Consider the following 22,276-nt stretch of genomic DNA (forward strand, 5'->3'; position numbering starts at 1 on the left):
TAGAGAAAAAAATGGGCATCCCTAATGACTTTTGAAAACTCTTCCCACCTTTGAGTATGTGCCTGAAATTTTCAGAACTTCTCCAAGGTACTTTCTTTCCCTTGGGCAATTCCCATACCTACATTCATTAACTTTCATCTCAGATTTCAAATATTTAACAATTATTTACTGTATACCCACTATGTGCCAAGTAATCTTCTGGGTTCTGGGGAGAGACAGACAATTAAACAAGGCTTCCTCACTGAAGGCAGTGAGGAAACAAGCCATCCTCAAGTTCATCCAACTACTGAGTTGGCCAGGAAGAAGATAGAAGACAACAACACGCTTATGTTCTTTGTAGATGATAAAGCCAATAAGCACCAGATCAAACAGGCTGTGAAGAAGCTCTATGACACTTTTGTGGCCAAGGTCAACACCTTGATCAGGCCTGATAGAGAAAGGAAGGCATATATTCCATTGGCTCCTGATTACAGTGCTTTGGATGTTGCCAGCAAAATTGGGATCACCTAAAATGAGCCCAGCTGGCTAATTCTAAATATATATCTTTTCTCCATTAAAAAAAAAAAGACAAGACAAGATATAAGCATCAACTTCTTGTTAGATTCAATAGACATACTAGCATCCTGTCAAACTGCTATAAAAGTTTCTAAGCCCTACTCTGTTTTTCTGTACTGATCTCCTCATGGTTGGGATACAACAGTTGCAGCCAAATGTGGATCCCTGATGACACTGAGTAACATCTGTGTAAAGCCATATAGGCCACTTCAACTATTTGTCTTTGATTCCGAGTGAGATGAGAAGCCCTGTAAGTGTCTGAGCAGAATGGCCATTCACTGAAAGGGGAAGACTTTAGGAGGAGCAAGTCTGATGGTGGGGGTCAGTGAGGAAGATGCAGGAACTCAGTTTTAGACATGTTAAAATTCAAGATGCCTTTACATATCCAAGCAAGATACAAGAGTTTAAAGTTCAAAAGTGAGGTCCAATCTAAAGATATAAATCTAGGGAGTCTTCAGTGTATAAATGGTATTGAAAGATCAGATAAAGAAAAAGGGGTAAGAACTGAATTCTGGGGTGCTTCGACGTGTAGAGACTGGGAACGTGAGGAGGTATGGGGTAAAGGAGACTTAGAGGGAAAAGGCAGTGACATAGGAGGAAAACCAAAATGGCCAGGTATTCTGCAAGTCAACATTAAGAAAGTTTTCCAAAGAGGTTGGATTGATCAGTCATCTCAAGGTCAACTAGTAAGTCAAGGAAAATGAATACTGAGAATTGAGTAACATGGAAGACTGAATGACTTAAACAATTAAGCAAGAAGGAATTAAAATTCTATAATGAAAGCAAAATAGCAAAGGAAAGATGACACAAGGGAGAAATAAATTAAATACTATTTGTCTCTACCCAACAAATATTAAGTGATGAATAAGATTGCTGCTCTAAGCCGGGCGCAGTGGCTCAAGCCTGTAATCCCAGCACTTTGGGAGGCCGAGGCGGGTGGATCATGAGGTCAAGAGATCGAGACCATCCTGGTCAACATGGTGAAACCCCGTCTCTACTAAAAATACAAAACATTAGCTGGGCATGGTGGCGCGTGCCTGTAATCCCAGCTACTCAGGAGGTTGAGGCAGGAGAATTGCCTGAACCCAGGAGGCGGAGGTTGCGGTGAGCCAGATGGTGCCATTGCACTCCAGCCTGGGTAACAAGAGCGAAACTCTGTTTCAAAAAAAAAAAAAAAAAAAAAGATTGCTGCTCTAAGAACTATGTTTCATGGCTTGAAGAAACCACGGATAAAATGATTCTGTAAAAATGTATCTACTGAACAGACATTTGTAAATCAAATATTCATCTGTTCATAACAGCATTATTCACGAGAGCCGAAAAAATGGAAATAATCCAAATATTCATTGACAGATGAATGGATAAACAAAACATGGCATATATCTATGTACAAGAGAATATTATTTACTCCTAAAAACTAATGAAATTCTGACACATGCTAAAACATTAATGAGCTTTGAGCCAGATACAAAAAGATAAATGTTATATGATTCCACTTACATGAGGTACCTAGAATTGTCAAATTAATTCAGAGAGACAGAAAGTAAATGGTAGTTACCAAAGGCTGGGGAAATAGATTATTCAATAGGCACAGAGTTTCAGTTTGGGATAATGAAAAAGTTCTGGAGACAGATGATGGTGATGGTGGCAAACAATGTAAATGCACTTAATGCCACTGAAAAATATACTCAAATATTGTTTCAATGGTCAATTTATGTTTATACATTTTGCCACAATTATATATATATATATACACACACATAATTCAGAAGAAGATAAATCTCTTTAAGGAAAGAGAACACAAAAGTTTGTTAAACAGGTATAATGGTTTGGGAATTGTGGGAAGCCAAATTTTTAAAGAATCAAATATTGAATTCTTATTGGAAAAGAGAATGAGTGATAGAAGTTATCACTCAGAGAACTCTTGATTTGAAAAGAATAGTGTCATATTATGTGTTTTTGTTTTTTCTCCCTATCTCCTCTGCTTGCCAGAAGGGAAAGTGGATGCTAGGAAGGGGGAATAACTTAGATGCTAATTTACTCTCTGCTAGAAATCAAATCAAAGGCTGAAGGAAAGCATTTGTGAGGGTTCCAACATGCAAGGAATAAACTCATGAGGACAAGTCCCAGAGATGTTCAACATGGAAGCACTGTAAGTGTAGAAAAGAAGAAAAGCTCTTCTTAAAACACGTTCTTCTTAATATAGTGACAATGACATTTAATAAACATAGTATTGAAGTGGTATCTAGGAGCTTATGTGCCTCAGTGGTCCTCAATACTGAATTAATAGCGGTACCTAAGTCCCATCCTTCAAAATTCTGATTCAGTTGGTAGAGGGGGAGCTTGGCCATAATTTCTTTTCAAGCTCTCAGCTGATTCTAACATGCAGCCAGGGTTAAGAATCATTGCAATCCTTATTCTAAGTCAGTGTCTTCGAAATCATGGCCACCAATCACTTTTTTTTTCTTTCATATTTTGAATTTCTTTGTAGTTTAATTTTTTTAAAATTTATTATTATTATTATTATTATTATTACACTTTAAGTTCTGGGGTACATGTGCAGAGCATGCAGGTTTGTTACATACGTATACAGGTGCCACAGTGGTTTGCTGCATCCATCACCCGTCATCTACATTAGGTATTTCTCCTAATGCTATCCCTCCCCTACCCCTTCACCCTCTGCTAACCCTCCCCTAGCCCCCTACCTCTGACAGGCCCCAGTGTGTAATGTTCCCCTCTCTGTGTCCACATGCTCATGGTTAAGAAGAATCAGTATCATAAAAATGGCCATACTGTCCAAAGTAATTTAAAGAATCAATGCTATCCCCATCAAACTACCATTGACTTTCTTCACAGAATTGGAAAAAAACCCTTAAATTTCATATGGAACCAAAAAAGAGCCCACATAGCCAAGACAATCCTAAGCAAAACAAAAACAACAACAACAACAACAACAACAAAACAAAGCTGGAGGCATCACACTACCTGACTTCAAACTATACCACAAGGCTACAGTAATCAAAACAGCACGGTACTAGTACCAAAACAGAGATATAAACCAACAGAACAGAACAGAGGCCTCAGAAATAATGCCACACATCTACAACCATCTGATCTTTGACAAACCTGACAAAAACAAGCAATGGGGAAAGGATTCCCTATTTAATAAATGGTGTTGGGAAAAATGGCTAGCCATGTGCAGAAAGCTGCATCTGGATCCCTTCCTTACACCTTATATAAAAATAACTCAAGATAGATTAAAGACTTAAATGTAAGATAAGACCTAAAACCATAAAAACCATAGAAGAAAACATAGGCAATACCATTCAGGACATAGGCATGGGCAAGAACATCATGACTAAAACACCAAAAGCAATGGCAACAAAAGCCAAAATAGACAAATGGGATCTAATTAAACTTAAGAGCTTCTGCATAGCAAAAGAAAATATCATCAGAGTGAACCCGCAACCAACAGAATGGGAAAAAAGTTTTGCAATCTACCCATCTGACAAAGGGCTAATATCCAGAATCTACAAAGAACTTAAACAAATTTACAAAAAAAAGCAAACCCTGTCAAAAAGTGGGCAAACAATATGAACACTTTTCAAAAGAAGACATTTATGCACATATGAGGAAAAGCTCATAATCACCGGTCATTAGAGAAATGCAAATCAAAACCACATTGAGATACCATCTCACACCAATGAGAATGGCGATCATTAAAAAATCAGGAGACAACAGATGCTGGAGAGGATGTGGAGAAATGGGAACTCCTTCACATTGTTGGTGGGAGTGTAAATTAGTTCAACCATTGTGGAAGACCATGTGGCAATTCCTCAAGGATCTAAAACTAGAAATACCATTTGACCCAGCAATCCCATTACTGGGTATATACCCAAAGGATTATAAATCATTCTACTATAAAACACATGTACATGCATGTTTATTGCAGCACTGTTCACAATGCAAAGACTTGGAATCAACCCAAATGCCCATCAATGCTGGACTAGATAAAGAAAACATAGCACATATACACCATGGAATACTATGCAGCCATAAAAAAGAATGAGTTCATATCCTTTGCAGGGACACGGATAAAGCTGGATACCACTATTCCCAGCAAACTAACACAGGAACAGAAAACCAAACACCGCATGTTCTCACTCATAAGTGGGAGTTGAACAATGAGAACATATGGGCACAGGGAGGGGAATATCACACACCAGGGCCTGTCAGATAGTAGGGGGCAAGAGGGGGGATACCATTAGGAGAAATACCTAATGTAGATGATGAACCCATGGGTTCAGCAAACCACAATGGCACATATATACCTATGTAACAAACCTGCATGTTCTGCACATGTGTCCCAGAACTTAAACTATATATATACTTTCTAAGATAAACTCACAAACTCAAACCTACAAAATGAGGGGAAACCTCAGAAATGTTTACTCTTCATTGTGTTTACTCCCTGAATTTGTTTAAACTCCATATTTCCGTTATTTAAGACATGTACCTTAATTGATCCAATGGCCCCAATGGCTACTTCAGGTGGCAGTATTACTGGTTTGGCATAGGTACCACCAATCTGTTTAAAAAAAAAAAAAAAAAAAAAAAAAAAAGGATAGTATGGTTTTTAGGGAACAAATGGCAAGTAACATTTTCTATTTTTAATTAAGCATATGATCAGAAACCTTAAGTTATGGTTTATGTATTTCAACATGATTACTCACTGATCCAATGTTGGAAAGAGTAAATGTTCCTCCTGTAAGATCAGTGGTGCTGAGTTGACCCAAAGAGCCTAATTTCTGGAGGCGGTTCAGTTCAGTGGCAATCTCAAATATAGAGCAGATCTGAACATTTTTCACATTAGGGACAATCAAACCCTGCTCAGTATCCATTGCTATTCCAATGTTATGAGAAGCCTAAAAAATAAAAAATTATACAGTAGGGCTTTTAATGAATAAGCTAACAGCAAAGAAAGGATCAACTTTCACTGTCATCTAGAAACCACTACCAAAACTCATTTTTACCAGATTGGCAGTGATTAAAAATAAATAATTTAAAAATATTTTTTGAAAGATTTTTTGGGCCAAGTGCAGTGGCTCAGCCTGTAATCCCAGCACTCTGGGACGCCAAGGCAGGTGGATTACCTGAGGTCATGAGTTCAAGACCAGCCTGGCCAATATGCTGAAAGCTGTCTCTACTAAAAATACAAAAATTAGCTGGGAATGGTGGCACAGGTCTGTGATCCCAGCTACTCACGAGGCTGAGGCATAAGAATCGCTTGAACCCAGGAGGTGGAGGTTGCATTGAGCTAAGAAGGTGTCACTGCACTCCAGCCTAGGTGACAGAATGAGACTCTGTCTAAAAATATATATGTATATCTATATTTATATATGTATATATATATTTTGAAGATGATAATTTTTTGTTGATAAGAATATAGAGCAATAGGCTGTTTCCTAATATTGTTAGTGGGAATGTAACTGGTACAGGTTGAGCATCCCTAGTCCAAATATCTGAAATCTGAAATGCTCCAACATCTGAAACTTTTGAGGGCCGAAATGATGTCATGTGATGAGTCACAGTCAAAACATAGCCAATTCCCTTGAAAACCGATTTATCACCCAGAGTCGAGATCCATCTTCAGAATCCTGTATACTGACAAAAATATAGAAATGTAAAGTTTTTATTTTCAATTTATGGGATGGATTAAGCACCTCAGCATTCCTCATTATGTAATAAAATACATATATAATAAAAAGTATATTCAGTATTTTGTCCTTAAACATTATGCTGCATAGTTGTTGAAATAGTTCTCATTTTTAAATATTTAACCATATCAGAGCCCATCAGTAAAAACAAACAAACAAGCAAACAAAAAAATGCAGCCAAAACTGATTCTAGCAGGACATAGTGGCTCATGCCTGCAATCCCAACATTTTGGGAGACTGACACAGTAGGATTGCTTGAGGCCAGGAGTTTGAGAACAGCCTGGGCAACATAGCAAGACCCATCTCTACAAAAAATTTTTTTTTAATTAGCTGAGTATTATAGCACACACCTGTAGCCTCAGCCACTTGGGAGGCTGAGGTGGGGAGATCATTTGAGTCCAAGAGTTTTAGGTTACAATAAGCTATGATTACGCATGGTAACAGAGCAAAACCTTGTGTCAAAAAAAGAAAAAAACCCAACTTTGTTTCATACACAAAAATGTTAAAAATATTGCATAAAGTTCCTTTGGGCTATATGTATGAGGGTATATGAAACATAAGTGAATTTCATGTTTAGATTTGGATCCTATCCCTAAAAAGTCTCCTCTGTATGTGCAAATATCCCAAAATAAAAAAAAAACAAAACTGAAATCCAAAACACTTCTGGTCCCAAGCATTTTGGATAAGGGATATTCAACCTGTAAAGACTTTCTGGAGAACATATGACAATAGGTACCAACATTTATAAAAATTTGTGTTAAGGAACTAAATGCAGAAGTATGTAGGGATATACAAGGATGTTGAGTACACACTGTTTATAAGTTTCAGAAACTGCAAATAATCACAATGTTTATAAATAGGTCACTAGCTAGATAAATGATAACAAAGCTATATTTGTTGTCACACAGTGATGTCTACAATATAGTAAATGAGAAAGAAAAGGCTGGGCATGGTGCCTCATGCCTGTAATCCCAGCACTTTGGGAGGCTGAGGTGGGTGGATCGCTTGAGCCTAGGAGTTAAGAGACCAGCTTGGGCAACATGGCAAGACCCCATTTCTACAAAAAAAAAAAAAAAAAAAAAAAAAAAAATTACAAAAATTAGCTGGACACGGTGGGACATACCTGTAGTCCCAGCTACTCGGAAGGCTGAGGTGGGAGGCTGAGGCTGCAGTGAGGCTATGATTACACTACAGCATAGATAATCTCTATGGGAATACTTTAGATAGGCAACAGAGTGAGACCCTGTCTCAAAAAAGAAAAAAGAAAGTTAAAGAAAAATACAAGGCCTGGTGTGGGGGTTCACACCTGTAATCCCAGCACTTTGGGAGGCCAAGGTGGGTGGATCATGAGGTCAGGAGTTCAAGACCAGCCTGGCCAAGTGGTGAAACACTGTCTCTACTAAAAATACAAAAATTAGCTGGGCGTGGTGGTGGGCACCTGTTATCCCAGCTACTCAGGAGGCTGAGGCAGAGAATTGCTTGAACCCAGGAGGTGGAGGTTGCAGTGAGCTGAGATTGTGCCACTGCACTCCAGCCTGTGTGACAGAGAGAGACTCCATCTCAAAGAAAAAAAAAAGAAAAATATGAATAATTCTATATCTTTTAAAAAGCATATAAAAATGAAATCCTGGAAAGATGTATATCTCAACATAAATAGTGAGGTCTCTTAGGGTCATGGAATTGAGGGTAAACATCTTTTTTTTTCTTTTTATTTTTGAGACACAGTTTCACTCTGTAGCCTAGGCTGGAGTGCAGGTGTCATATGATTCTCCTACCTCCCTCCCAAGTAGCTAAAACTACAGGCACGCACCACCATGCCCCGCTAATAATTTTTTTTCTGTGGAGATGGGGGTGTCCTCACTTTGTTGCACATGATGGTCTTGAATTCCTGGGCTCAAGCCATCCTCCCACCTCTGTCCCCCACAGTGCTGGGATTACACGCAGGAGCCACCACACCGGCCAACATCATTATTTTCTTGCCCGAAATTTTTGTGGCAAGTATATACTTAATCAGGAGATATTAAAATAAAAATAAAAATTAATACAGCTGATTCTATTAACCATATAGGATCTGACCTCCCAGAATATCTAAGCTCACTTTCTGGTTGTACATTTCTTTTCTTTTAATTCTCTTTTTGAGATGGAGTTTTGCTCTCGTCGTCCACGCTGGAGTGTGGTAACGCAATCTCGGCTCAATGCAACCTCAGTCTCCTGGGTTCAAGCGATTCTCCTGCCTCAGCCTCCTGAGTAGTTGGGACTATAGGCGCTGGCCACCATGCCTGGCTAATTTTTGTATTTTTAGTAGAGACAGGGTTTCACCATGTTGGCCAGGCTGGTCTCCAACTCCTGACCTCAGGTGATCGACCCTCCTCAGCTTGCTGGGATTATAAACTTAAGTCACTGTGCCTAGCCTCTGGTTGTACATTTCTAATGAAAAGTAAATATAAGGAATGGCATCTCAAAAAGAGTTCTCAAACTTAAGAAACTTTCTCTCCACACAGAAGATATGTGATAAAATACATATATATTGAATTCAAACTTTTATTACTTTTCTTACTGAAATTATTCTTAATCTTAAAATTTCAGGACTTTGCCAGGCACAGTCGGATTATACCTGTCATCCCAGCACTTTGGAGGCTAAGGTAGGAGGATTGCTTGAGCCCAGAAGTTAAAGACCAGCCTGGGCAACATAATGAGACCTGTCTCTACAAAAAATTTAAAAATTAGTTGGATATAGTGGTGCATGCCTGTAGTCCCAGATACACAGGAGGCTGAGGCAAGAGGATTGCTTGAGCCTGGGAGGTCAAAGCTGCAGTGAGCCACGATCACAACCCTGGACTCCAAACTGGTGACAGAGTAAGACTCTGCCAATAATAATAATAATAATATTCCAGGAATTCAATTGTGAAAGAGCTGCTGCTTTTTGGCAAGTAGAGTAGGTAACATAATCTACTGCCATACAGCTATATATTTCTATTATTTTAAGCAGAAAACAAAACAAAAAGCTTAAAAATGGTTTTAAGAATCTTATCTAAACAGTATCATTAACCACAAAAACAACAGTAACAATAAATTATAAGTAAGTTTAATGTTTTATGCCACACCTTTAATTCTAGCCTAAAAAAGATCACTATTTGAGGTACAATGGAAGTCTCTCTAACCTACAAGCACATTTGCCCTATCTTCTATTAATAATAAGAAAATTTTCACTCTGTATAGCCAACCTTATATGTTATATTCTGGCAGTTTTCATCCACAGAAGCATTAAGGATAGGAAACTGTTGTAATCCCAAGGAAGCAGCCTATTTAAAAGAAAAAGAATGCAATTATAGCACTTTTAACTCAGAAGGGATAGGGAATTTGAAACAATAAGCGGTATAAAAGGAGGGAGAGAGAGAGCTCTTATTTACGCTAAGTTTAATTTCAAGTCTACATGTACCTAGTCACATTACTGCCAATGTTACCTTCAAGCAATGCAGAACTAGGTCACCCTAATCATTAAAGAATAAAAGATAAAGTAGTCAGGTAGCTTGTAAACATCAAGGAGATTTTAAAAATAATGATACAGACCAGCCAAAGTTCCAAAGAAAATGTCTAATTTCTAGGTCATTTTCTCACTGACATGTAGAATCTTAAGATTTCCATGAGAAGTAAGCCTGTAGTTCAAATATACACTAGGAATCAAAACACAGAAAAGCAGGTAAGCTATTTCCCTGTGCAGAAATAACATGTAACGAGGATTTCAAAGTGCACTGACTATTAAATGCCAGTTTGCTACCCGGTGTCCTTGGCCAAGTGAAGGGCAGCGATGGCTTGAACATTTACTTTAGAGCCCAAGTCTCACTGAATAGCATTTATATTTTCCCTCTCTGCTGCCTTCCCCTTTCTTTTCTTCCCTTAGTCTCTTAACATCAATATCTGTCCATATTCAGATATCCCTAAGTGTATCTAAAATGTTCTCGATATCTGTTTCCCTGCCAATTCGGGATCTAATAATCAAGGTTCACACCTTACATGTGGTGGTCACGCATTGTATTAAATTTAAAAGATAGCAAAGAAAAAATGCTTAAGATCATTCTTAAACAGAATTCCCTCCCTCACTGCCCTTGGCTGGTCCCTGTTAAAGTTCTTTACATGCATTGTGTTATTTTTCTCTGTTCATCGGAGGTCTTGATGGAAAAAAAATCAAATTATTGAACTAGAGCGTTAATAAAAGAATTTAAATATATAGAGACATTTTGTAGTCATTAGGACAGATTAAGAGAGTAGATCAACTGAAGAAAAATATAATGAAAAGAACTGCTACAAATTCCTTAATTTTTATGACTTGGAAGTTTTTTCTTGTTTGTTTTTGAGACAGAGTCTTGCTTTGTCACCCAGGCTGGAGTACAGTGGCATGATCTCAGCTCACTGTAGCCTCAACCTCCTTGCCTCAAGTGATCCTCCCACCTCAGTCTCCTGAGTAGCTGGAATTTTAGGTGCATGCCACCATGCCCAGGTTATTTGTGCATTTTTTGTAGAGATGGGGTTTCACTACGTTACCTAGGCTGGTCTTGAACTCCTGAACTCAAACAATCTGCCTGCCTTGGCCTCCTAAAGTGTTGGGATTACAGTCGTGAGCCACTTTGCCCAGCCAACTTGAAAGTTTTAGTATGCATCTGATTCAATAACTGTAATTTTAGTAGTCTTTATCTAAAAACCCCTAACTAAAATTAGTCTAAACTGTTACACATAAAAATAGTGTTTTGAATATAATCCAAATTTTGTCCTAGAAAAATACAAGATATGTGTCAATGGATCGGGTCATTTTTTCCCCCTCTATAATACTGTGTAGTATTTTTTTTTTTTTAATGTTCTGAAACTTACGTTTTATTTTAAAACAAAATAGCCAGGACTGGCGGCTCATCCCTGTAAGACCAGCCTGGGTAACATTGCGAGACACATCTCTACTAAAAATAAAAAAATTAGCCAGGTGTGGTAGTGCACACCTGTGGTCCCAGCTTTTTGGGAGGCTGAGGTAGAAGATCACTTGAGCCCAGGAGTTCAAGGCTGCAGTGAGCTATGATTGAGCCACTGCACTCTAGCCTGGGCAACAGAGCGGACTCTTTCTTAAAAAAAAAAAAAAAAAAAAAAAAGAGGCGGGCGGATTACCTAAGGTTGGGAGTTGAAGACCAGCCTGACCAACATGGAGAAAATCTGTCTTTACTAAAAATTATAAAAATTACTTTGGCCTGGTTGCACGTGCCTGTAATCCCAGCTACTCGGGAGGCTGAGGCAGGAGAATCGCTTGCACCCGGGAGGCAGTGGTTTCCGTGAGCCAAGATCATGCCATTGCACTCCAGCCTGGGCAACATGAACAAAACTCCTCAAAAAAAAAAAGACTAGGGGAGGAGATAAAGGAGAACAGTTTCTGCCTCATGAGGCTCAGCGTTCAGTAGGTAAAGAGAAAACTGAGTAAGCACTCACAAGGCACTGAGGTAAGTAACAGTGGGAAACAAGAGTATTTAATTCAAATAGTGACAGCCACAGAAGGAGTCTGTACCTGACCACAATTTGGGATTTACACGTGTTTGATCAAGAAGGAACACGTCAGGTGGAATTGTGTATTCCAGCAATTATGGGTAGCTTAATATAAGGAGTGAGATAAGAACAGAGAGGCAGGCAGCAGAGACTTATAATGCATTTGTATGCCACACTGAGTATGGAAATTATCCTAAAGGCAATGAAAGGGGAACCACTGAAAAGAATCAGAGAATATTACAATAATTTGATTTATGGAAGACCAGTCTTGGTGTAATGTAGAGAAAGGGCTGAACATGCTGGCATTAGAGACATCAGTATGTCCCTCCAAGTAAAACAGACCAGAACCTGAAAGAGCTTCTCCACTTGTTAGCTGTTAAGTCCTTGATGAGTTTCTTAACCTCTCTGAGTTCCAATTTCCTTAAATGGAAAGTGAGGACAGTAATATCTACATGTCAGAGTTACTCTGATAATTAAGAGATAATGTATACAGCATGCTTAGTATGGAGCCTGGCACATGGTAGCTGCTGCACAGTCACTAATGTGAGCTAGACTGTAAGCTGCTCAAGGTCAGCTGATGATCTTACTCCATTTTATAAAGGTCCCAAGGCTTAGCACCAGAAATGATTCCCAGGAGCCTCAATATAAGTTTGTTGAGTAAACAAAAATAAATATTAATATGTCAGTGATATTGCAAAATCAATATCAAGTCTCATTTTAGTTCAAACCAGAACTTGGCTGGAGTGATCCTTTTAAGATTAAAGCCTTTACTTCACTGGCAGAATTGTCTCTAGCTAAGTGACTAAAAATACAATAGAGAAATTTCAATTTCATGATTTCCTACAAAACAAAGAAATGGCACATTTTCTAACTATATGATGTGAGAAGTAATATTTTTATTCAAGCCTATAGTCAACACATTTCATGTTGGCAAAGCCAAATTTAAATGTCCAACTTGGGGCCAGGTGCGGTGGCTCATGCCTGTAATCCCAGCACTTTGGTAAGCTGAGGGAGATGGATCGCCTGAGGTCAGCAGTTTGAGACCAGTATGGCCAACATGGCGAAACCCTGTCTATACTAAAAACACAAAATTAGCTGGCTGTGGTGGCAGGTGCCCGTAATCCCAGCTACTGGGGAGGCAACAGAATTGTTTGAACCCAAGAGGCAGAGGTTGCGGTGAGCTGAGATTACACCATTGCACTCCAGCCTGGGTGAAAAGAGCAAAATTCCATCTCAAAAAACAAACAAACAAATAAATGTTCTACTCAAGCCTTGCTTGCAATGAGTGAAATCTCACCTTTAAGAAGAAAGGCATAAAGGTGAGTTTAATTCCACGAGCAAAAGCAATGGGTTTTAATTCTTCTCGGAGCTTAACCAGTTCAGTAAGGTCAACTTCATCACAATAACCAAAATGAGGTATCTTCAGGGCTGCAGACATAGTCTTGACCATTGCTTTCTGAAAACCTGAAAGCATCCAATTGTTATTCATTTATTTAAATTCTTAAATCCCGTTAAGAAACTAAAGTTGTTGAACCTGGGAAGCAGAGATTGCAGTGAGCAGAGGTCACGCCACTGCGCTGCAGCCTGGGTGACAAAGGGAGATTCAATCTCAAAAAAAAAAAGAAAAGAAAAGAAAAAGAAAAACTAAAATGGAAGGTTCTCTAATGTGCTTTTCTTTCTCAGTTAAACCTTTCCTCACACTACTCTCTTCCTTACATTACGTCACACCGGAAGTCACTAATTTCAAAGCTGGAACATTGACTGCATCATGACAGTCGCAAATGCAATAACGTAGCAGGTAACTGCTTTAAACGCTGTGTTATATAAACGATTCAAAAGAATGCAAGCCATGTATTTCCCTAACAGCTTTCCTGCAAAGCCACTCTTTTGGAAGTTAATCATTCCAAGAGTTTATAAATAACAAATTAAGAACTACAAATAGTGAATGTTTAAAATATCCTGCATGTGTCTTCAAACAGCAACCGTCAGTATACGAAGAAACCTGCTAATGTATTACCTTCAGAAAAACAGTACATATAAATGGGGAGTGTTTTCTGGAAAAACTATGTTATTTTACCATTAAACAATTATATACTGACTGAAGTTGAACTTTCTCTTAAGTAAGACTTCAAAACACCATATTACATACATTTACCTACTGAGATAGCTTCCCCCAAAATAAAATAACTATTGCCTTATATTATTATTATCATTACCTTTTATGGGTTCTGTTTTGTCTTTGCCTGTGAATACCGGAGGTTTTGATACGGGTATGGGAATAGTCATGTCTTTTGGCTTTGGTGGAGGTGGCATAATTTCAGCTTTGGGTGAAGGAGGTAATATAGCTCCTGTCTGCTTTTCCAAATAGTTGAGGATATCTTCTTTAAGTATTCTGCCATCTTTTCCTGAGCCAACAACTTCGCTCAGCTTAATCTAAAAAATGATATATTTTAATGCCAAAAATAAAACTACTTAAAAACATTATTAAAGTTTCAAAATGGATGTTGATCAATTGAAAATAATATGCATATATATATGTCTAACAAATTAGTAAAAGGAAATAACCTTTTCATTTTCTACCTAAGTAATCATTTATTACTTTTGTATACACTGTTCATATGTGCATGTGGTAACCATCAGGTATCTATATTATATATAATCTAGAGCTATTTATGAAAATGTACTTAAAAAAATTTTTTTTTGCAGAGACAGAGTCTCACTCTGTTGCCCTGGCTGCTCTTGAACAACAAGCTTCAAGCCATTCTCCCACCTCAGCCTCCCAAAAGTGTTGGGATTACAGGCGTGAGCCACTATGCCCAGCTGAAAACTTACATTTTTATACTCAAGTGTTTTAAAATCTCTTGCATAATTCTAACTCAAACCTTTCTATTCTTAGGGACTACATAACAAGAGGGAGAACTGAGAATTTAAGGAGAAATTAAATGCTGTAACAGTATTAGACCAATGTTTCTGATGTTGGCTACCAGTTAAAAACGTTAACAACTTAAATAATCATAATACAAAAGCTCTCTCAAATTAGTTATTTTTCTGGTAGTTGGTTTGGAAAGATCAGTACAAAACACTTAAATCTATTTAAATACAAATAAACATAAAATCTTGGAATGATCTCCTCATACATAGCATGTATTAATTTCCTAGGGATCGGCCCCACTTCATTTGTATTAGTGCATCTCTAAGGATATCTAAAATAATAAAGGACTTCACTAAGGCAAACGCTAAGTTTGCAACAAATGGACTCTGAAAATTTAAATAATTTTTAGGCAGTTACAAACAACTGTAAATGCCACTGGTTCTTAATTTTAAACTCAATTCATAAATATGCAAAATGAAAGAAAAAGGATGATTTCTGATAACTAAATCTTATATTTAATTTTTAGCGATCATACAAGTACTCTACCCAAGTATTCTATACACATCTTTAGGGAGTGTTTTAGGAAAGCGAAATCACACATTTCTTCTATATATTTCTTTCTATATTATTAAGAAAAAGAATATTTAAATGCTTTATAGAATTCAAAACAATATGTTAAATCACTATTTCATCTGATGCCCTTAATAACATAGTGTTCCATGTTACTATATCTATTTTCTGTTATGCTAAATGGTCTTCATACTTAAACACATTTAATGGCTACATAAAATTTCATCAAGCATACATAACATAATTTGACTTTGAACACGTATGCATCTTCTAATTTTTGGTTATATAAAATACAAGGAAGGACGTATCCTATTTTCTTGGGATAGTTTCCCAGTGGCAGGATAACTGGCTGAAAGGATTTGAACATTTTAATGACTCTATTACATATTTCACAAAATATAAACTTTTATTTTTTCCCACAGCAACTTTACTTTTCTCAAAAAGAGGCAAACGAAGAGTCTCATTGTGGGGCACAGTGAAAAGTATCGAGGCTTCAGAACCAGGCAGATTTGTGTTCAAATGCCTAGTTCAGCTTACTTGGTTTTAGATAAGTCAGTCAACCTTCCTGAAGGGTCCTTGTGAGGATTACAGATAATGTCTATAGTGTCTGACACATATGTGCTCAAATAATGGAGGCAATGATTGTTGATGCCATATCTAACGTCTAAGAGCACAGGATTTGGAGTGACATAGACTCACTTTTGAATTCTGGCTCTGCTGCTGTGTTAGTTGTATGACCTTAGACTAGTTACTTAAACCCTCCACGTCTTAAAACAGCTCCTTATCTTACAGGGTTAAGTAAGATAATATGTGAATACCTATCACAGTGCCAGGGAGCCACCTTGCCTGGCATTCCACCCTCCATTCAGTCAATGACTTACAGAGGAAATACAAAAGGCCAACTTCCTTGCCTCAAAGCAGTAATTCTGTGGTTCTCCCCTTCTCCCTCAAATCAGTCCTTTTTTGCGTTAGGACCACGGCAAGCTTTGGGACAGACCACATGCTTGATACCATATCCATGTCTGGCCAATTTCCCTTCTCTTCCCTTTCTTATCCTGCTTCCTTCATTCCCTTGACAGGTTTTCCCTCCTTCAAACTCCTATCTAGTCCTGTGCCTCTAGAACACCTGACCTGGCATTTACAAATGCTTAATAAATGGTAGCTCTTAGTGTTATTAGGCTCCAAGAAAGAATAATAAAACCACACTGCTCCACTGATGGTAAGTAATAAGTTTACAACGTCTCGTTTCTCCCATGTACTTTTATGCAACTATCATTTTTCAGTAGCAAATATTTTCGTGTTTCCTTAAATCACTGAGCCATTTTGTCACAAGAGAGTTGGCTAATTTTTCAGATACAAATGTACACTTTCTATGCAATCTCAGGTTTAAAATTAAGAAAACTTACATTGTTTTCCATTGCCAGACGGCGAACTGCAGGAGTTGCCAGTGTTTTTCGGCCCTTTATTTCTTGGTGTGTATGTTCATCATGAGACACTGCAGGAGTTTCAACAACATCTTCTTCTGAATCTGGTAACAAGGTAAAATTTAACTTCAGTTGAAAATTAAAAAAAAAAAAAATCATAGTGGCCTATAATATGTAAATTAAGTTTATAGTCTAAATGTATAACAGTTGAACTACTTCAGAATAGGAAAAGACAACTAACCTAATGGTATGTGTAGAGTTGGGGTATGTGTGTGCTGGCACCTGGTACTGTTTAATTATTAGTGCCTGGTGGATATGTCACTCCTGTTGAAATAATATGCCAGCTACAAGTTAAAAAAAATGAGTGTTTTCCTCAAGAAATTTTAAAACCTGTTGTGGCCGGGTACAGTGGCTTATGCCTGTAATCCCAGCAATTTGGGAGGTCAAGGCAGCAGGATCACCTGAGCCCAGGCATTCCAGACTAGCTGTACATTTGAGACCCTATCTGTACAAAAAAATTTACAAATTAGCTGAGCTTGGTGGCACACGCCTGTTGTTCCGGTTACTTGGGAAACAGAGGTGGGAAGATTGCTTGAGCCCAAGAGGTCGAAGCTGCAGTGAGCTATGATTGCATCCCTGCACTCTAGCCTGGATGACAGTGTTGTATTTTAAACATTTTTCTAATAAAATACTAATTTACATTTATAAACAGCATGAAATAAGGATCAAATGTAAGATAGATTATATTAAAAACTTGGGTTGGGTGCAGTGGCTCACACCTATAATCCCAACACTCTGGCAAGCCAAGGTGGGTGAATCACTGACTCTAGCCGAGGAGTTCAAGACCAGCCCAAGCAATAAAATGAGACTCCCTGTCTCTACAAGTGAATTTTAAAAATTAGCTGGGTATGATAGCACATGCCTGTGGTCCTAGCTACACAGGAAGATGCGGGGGGGAGAATCACTTAAGCCTAGGAAGTCAAGCCTGCAGTGAGACATGTTGGTGCCACTGTACTCTAGGTTGGGTGAAAAAGTGAGACACAGTCTCAAAAAAACCCTGCAAAAGAATCATATAAAATATTTGACAATCTTAAACACTTTCCTGAGATGACACAGCACTTAAAATTTTGCTCTGCCTTAAATAGTTTCAGAAATGCTGTGGTGGTCGGGCATGGTTGCTCATACCTGTAATCCCACCACTCTGAGAGGTAAAGGCAGGAGAACTGCCTAAGGCTAGGAGTTCAAGATCAGACTAAGCAACATAGTGAGACTCTCTCTACAAAAAATTTAAAAATTAGCCAGGTGTGGTGGTGTATGCCTGTGGTCCCAGCTACTCAGAAGGCTGAAGTGGGAGGACTGCTTGGGCCCAAGAGGTCAAGGCTGCAATGAGTCATGATTGCATGACTGAACTACAGGTTGGGTGACAGAGCAAGACTGTCTCAAAAAGAAAAAGAGAAAAGAAATGCTGTGGCTAATGCTAATTGTTTTATTCTCTAGCTCTGGCTTCCTGTTATTAGAAAAACTGTCTTAGGCTACTAGCATATTTTTCTGCAAGCAAAAAAGAAATTTTCTGAGAGCATTTAATTGTCAAATTCTGCTATTAGGAAATCAGTGATGTATAACAGAAGCTGTCTGAATTGGTAAATTAAAGACTGACAGAGCTTCTGAAAATGAGCAGAAAACTGAATTTGCTTTGACAAATTTGACATTCAGTTCTAGGTAAATAAAAATCTTCTACTGCTACCACTGTGATAATACAGTCTATTCATTCCTCTAACTAGTCTATGAATTGGCCCAGTGGAGCTGCAAAAAAATTCTCCTAAAGGTGAGGAAGGGAAGAGAAAAAAACCCAAAATTTTTATTGAGCATCTATTATGTGTCAAATACTGTGCTATATATTCAGTGTCTTAATTTACTGTTTAAGATAGGTATTATTTTCATTTGAATTGTTTAAGACAGGTGCTATTATCCCTATTTTACAGACAGTTTGAAGAGTGACGTTTGACAGATGAACGGATTGGCTCAAGGTCAGATTAATAAATCTAAGAGCTGAAATGAATCCTAGGGCTGACTCAGTCTGTGCTGTTTCCATTAGTTAATGGCCCTAGTAAATTTTATTACTAGTCAAAGTAGCTAGAATACAACCCCTATAGTTCAAGGCATAATTTTATTGAATTATCAGAAACCCTGTATATTCTCCACATCTGTTAAAATCATTGGAGACATGAGTAAGAAAGATTAGCATGGGGAGCCAAGATCCAAAGGAAAATCAGGGGATTCAATGGTAGGAACCCCAGTATGGTAGGAACTCCCATGCTAACTTGGATAATGCATATTTGCTGAAGAGAATGTATAAATATCCAAATATATCATATACAAAAATTATTACATATTTCCAAAAGACCAACTAATTTATTGCTACTCACTTTCTGGAAAACATTTTGTGATATATCACCTACATAGTACTACCCTTTTAGAGTAATTTGGGTGTAAATGAGTGACAAACTTACTTGTGAGAAGTCACTCATATATTATTTGTAGTAGTCATGTAGCTGTTGGAAGAAAGCTGTCTCTTAACCAAGTAATAAAATACCACCTTACTACACAGCACTTTAAATTATCTTCAAAGTGTTTGTTTTATTTATTCATTTTTTTTAACGGAAACATGGTCTCACTATGTTGCCCAGGCTGGTCTTGAACTCCTGGCTTCAAGTGATCCTCCTGCCTTGGCCTCCTTCAGTGTTTTTACACATTTTCTTCTCTGATGATTACAAAAATATTACGAGTACGCAGGACAGATTTCTCAATGTTACCACTGTAGAAATGGACTCTAAGGGGGATGAAGTTGACCAAACTTAAATTTCACAAGTCTCCCCAATTGATGTGATTTTAGTGTTTTTAGCATTACACTCTAATCTACAATAGGCTGTACAAAATGAACAGTTATAGCTACCAAGAGCACCTACTATGACTAGCATTGAACCATGCAATTTATGTTACTGAATATAATTTAATTATATGATGCACTACATTCTTGGAATGGTTTTATGTCAAAGAGCTTTTCTTTAAAACATTTTGTACTAATCCTGGTAAACATTTCAATATTATAAAATCTATATATTTACAAATTAAACAGTGTTGTTTTAGCAGAATTTTGTAAATATGCATATGTACAGTGTTAGAAAAGTAAGTGCTGGCCGGGTGCCGTGGCTCATGCCTATAACCCTAGCACTTTGGGAGGCCGAGTTAGGCAGATCATGAGGTCAGGAGATTGAGACCATCCTGGCCAACATGCTGAAACCCCGTGTCTACTAAAAATACAAAAAAATTAGCTGAGTGTGGTGACACACGCCTATAGTCCCAGCTACTCAGGAGGGTGAGGCAGAATTCCTTGAATCCAGGAGGCAGAGACTGCAGTGAGCTGAGATCGTGCCACTGCACTACAGCCTGGGCAACAGTGCGAGACTCTGTCTCAAAAAAAAAAAAAAAAGAAGAAAAGAAAGAAAGTCAGTCCCATTGCCCTAGATGCGGAATGAAGCTGATATCTATCCTTTCTGAACTAAATTATCAATATAACAATATGGTTAGAGCATGGGCTTTGCATTAAACGGAGCTGGGGTGAAATCCTGGCTCCACCACTTACTAGCTATGTGATCACAGGCAGATTATTTAACCTCTCAGAGTCTCAACAGTCCATGTGTCAAATGCAGCTATTACATTTGTTAAATGAGATGTATACATAGCATTAGCACAGAGAAACCAATCAATAATAGAAGCTGACGTTAAGGGGTAAATGCAATATAATGGCAGAATAATATTAGTTTTATAAAGTATTCTGCTAAAGCTTACGTCCCTCTTTCTCTTCCCTTCACTGCCCCATGGTACCTCTCAATTAGGTATAGTAATTCTCCACTTATCTGCAGGTGGAGCATCCTGGCAACTTCATCTTAACATAGCTTCATGGCCCAGAGTACCTAAAATAGGTGCCACATAGCCTCAGCATTAAAAACGTGCACTTGACCCAGAGGAAAGGTATTTAGACTCTCAATCAGCTCCTATTTACCATTTTTAGCAAATATTTCTTAACAAACTTGGTTGTCTTCTCAGAAAGTTAGGAAGGTGGGTGATGACCTGGCACAAGGACAATCTAAACAGACTGGAAAACTAAAAATCAAATGCAGAATTGTGCTGTTTATAGTACAACAGTGAATGTTCATAACATGTCTGCATAATCAGAAAAGCTTACTCAATAGCCTCACTTTAAGAAGTAACACATATGAAACTTTAATTATTGATTAAAATTGAAAATTAATTATCTCTCTCAAAAAAACAGTTTTTGAAAAGTTTTGGTACAAAGAGCTTTAGCTGTTTAGAAAAGTGAGTAATCATTTTATTGTATTAAATAAATAGAGGCTAGAGAAAGCATCTGTCACCACATCAGCTGTAAAGAGAACTCGGTGTAACACAAATTAAACTGAGTTCATTTTAGTTTTGTTTTGGTTTTGAGGCAGGGTTTCCTCTGTGTGAGTAGTCAGGACAACAGGGGTATACTAATTTTTGTATTTTTAGTAGACATGGGGTTTCACCATGTTGGTCAGGCTGGTCTTGAACTCCTGACCTCAAGTGATTCACCCTGGCCTCCCAAAGTGCTGGGATTACAGACGTGAGCCACTGCGCCCAGCCTGAATTCAGCCTTTAAAACTTACTTCCAGTTTACGGGAAATAGAAGGACTAGAGGAACAAGTTAAATAACACCACAATGCAACAAGGCAAATCCAAAAAGTTTGACATTCTGTGAAACAAAGGCAATCTCTTCAAATCAGTGTCATGAAACAAAAGTAGAGGAGGATGAGCTAGACTAAAAGATACTTAAGGGATATAACTAGGTGCAACATATGGTCCTATATTGGACCCTGATTAAAAAAAAAATCAACTGAAATATCAATATCCCCCATATTTTGAGGATAATTCAGGAAATTTAAATATGGTCCGTGAATCATATAAAATGCAAATGGGCCAGGAGTGGTGTCTCATGCCTGTAATTCCAGCAGTTTGGGAGGCTGGGAAGGGCAGATCACTTGAGGTCAGGAGTTTAAGACCAGCCTGGCCAATATGGTAAAACCATCTCTACAAAAAAATACAAATATTAGCCAGGCACAGTGGCGCACACCTATAGTCCCAGCTACTCAGGAGGCTGAGATGGGAAAATCGCTTGAATCTGGGATGTAGAGGGTGCAGTAAGCCAAGATTGCACCACTGCACACCAGCCTGAGTGACAGAACGAGACTCTGCCTCAAACAAACAAACAACAAAATAAAATTGAAATGTACTGTCATGAAAACACAGATGAACAAAGCAAACAGATTAGACTATGGCATATGCAATATATTATTTCAGTTAAAAAAATTACCTACATGTACATGTATGACCTAGAAAAATGTCTGGAATGATACATGCTAATACACTGAGTGTGATTTGTGAATATTAGGATTTTTGTTGTTGTGTTGGTTTTCTATCTTTTAGAACTTTCTGCAATGCACACCACCTGCTTTTATAATAATAAAAATTTAAGTAGTAGGAAGCCTTCAATAAATCATCTTCTAGCTTTCAGAGGCAAC

General features: G+C 37.9%; 1 protein-coding gene across 2 annotated transcripts in view; it reads right to left on the reverse strand.

The window, feature by feature from the left end:
* DBT (dihydrolipoamide branched chain transacylase E2) overlaps positions 1 to 22,276 on the reverse strand; it is a 55,807-nt gene that overhangs the window by 1,215 nt on the left and 32,316 nt on the right. For both annotated transcript variants that reach the window (XM_032262953.1, XM_032262952.1), the window contains exons 5-10: positions 16,641 to 16,762; positions 14,009 to 14,225; positions 13,090 to 13,256; positions 9,497 to 9,574; positions 5,289 to 5,480; positions 5,072 to 5,143 (exon numbers count right to left, since the gene is read on the reverse strand). In XM_032262953.1, coding sequence (XP_032118844.1) covers positions 5,072 to 5,143; positions 5,289 to 5,480; positions 9,497 to 9,574; positions 13,090 to 13,256; positions 14,009 to 14,225; positions 16,641 to 16,652 — 738 coding nt within the window. In that variant the 5' untranslated portion in view covers positions 16,653 to 16,762. The remainder of the gene's footprint in view (positions 1 to 5,071; positions 5,144 to 5,288; positions 5,481 to 9,496; positions 9,575 to 13,089; positions 13,257 to 14,008; positions 14,226 to 16,640; positions 16,763 to 22,276) is intronic.

Source organism: Sapajus apella, unplaced genomic scaffold (genome assembly GCF_009761245.1).
Source record: "Sapajus apella isolate SASKATOON/1434 unplaced genomic scaffold, GSC_monkey_1.0 scaffold133, whole genome shotgun sequence".
In the NCBI taxonomy this organism is placed as follows: Eukaryota; Metazoa; Chordata; class Mammalia; order Primates; family Cebidae; genus Sapajus; species Sapajus apella.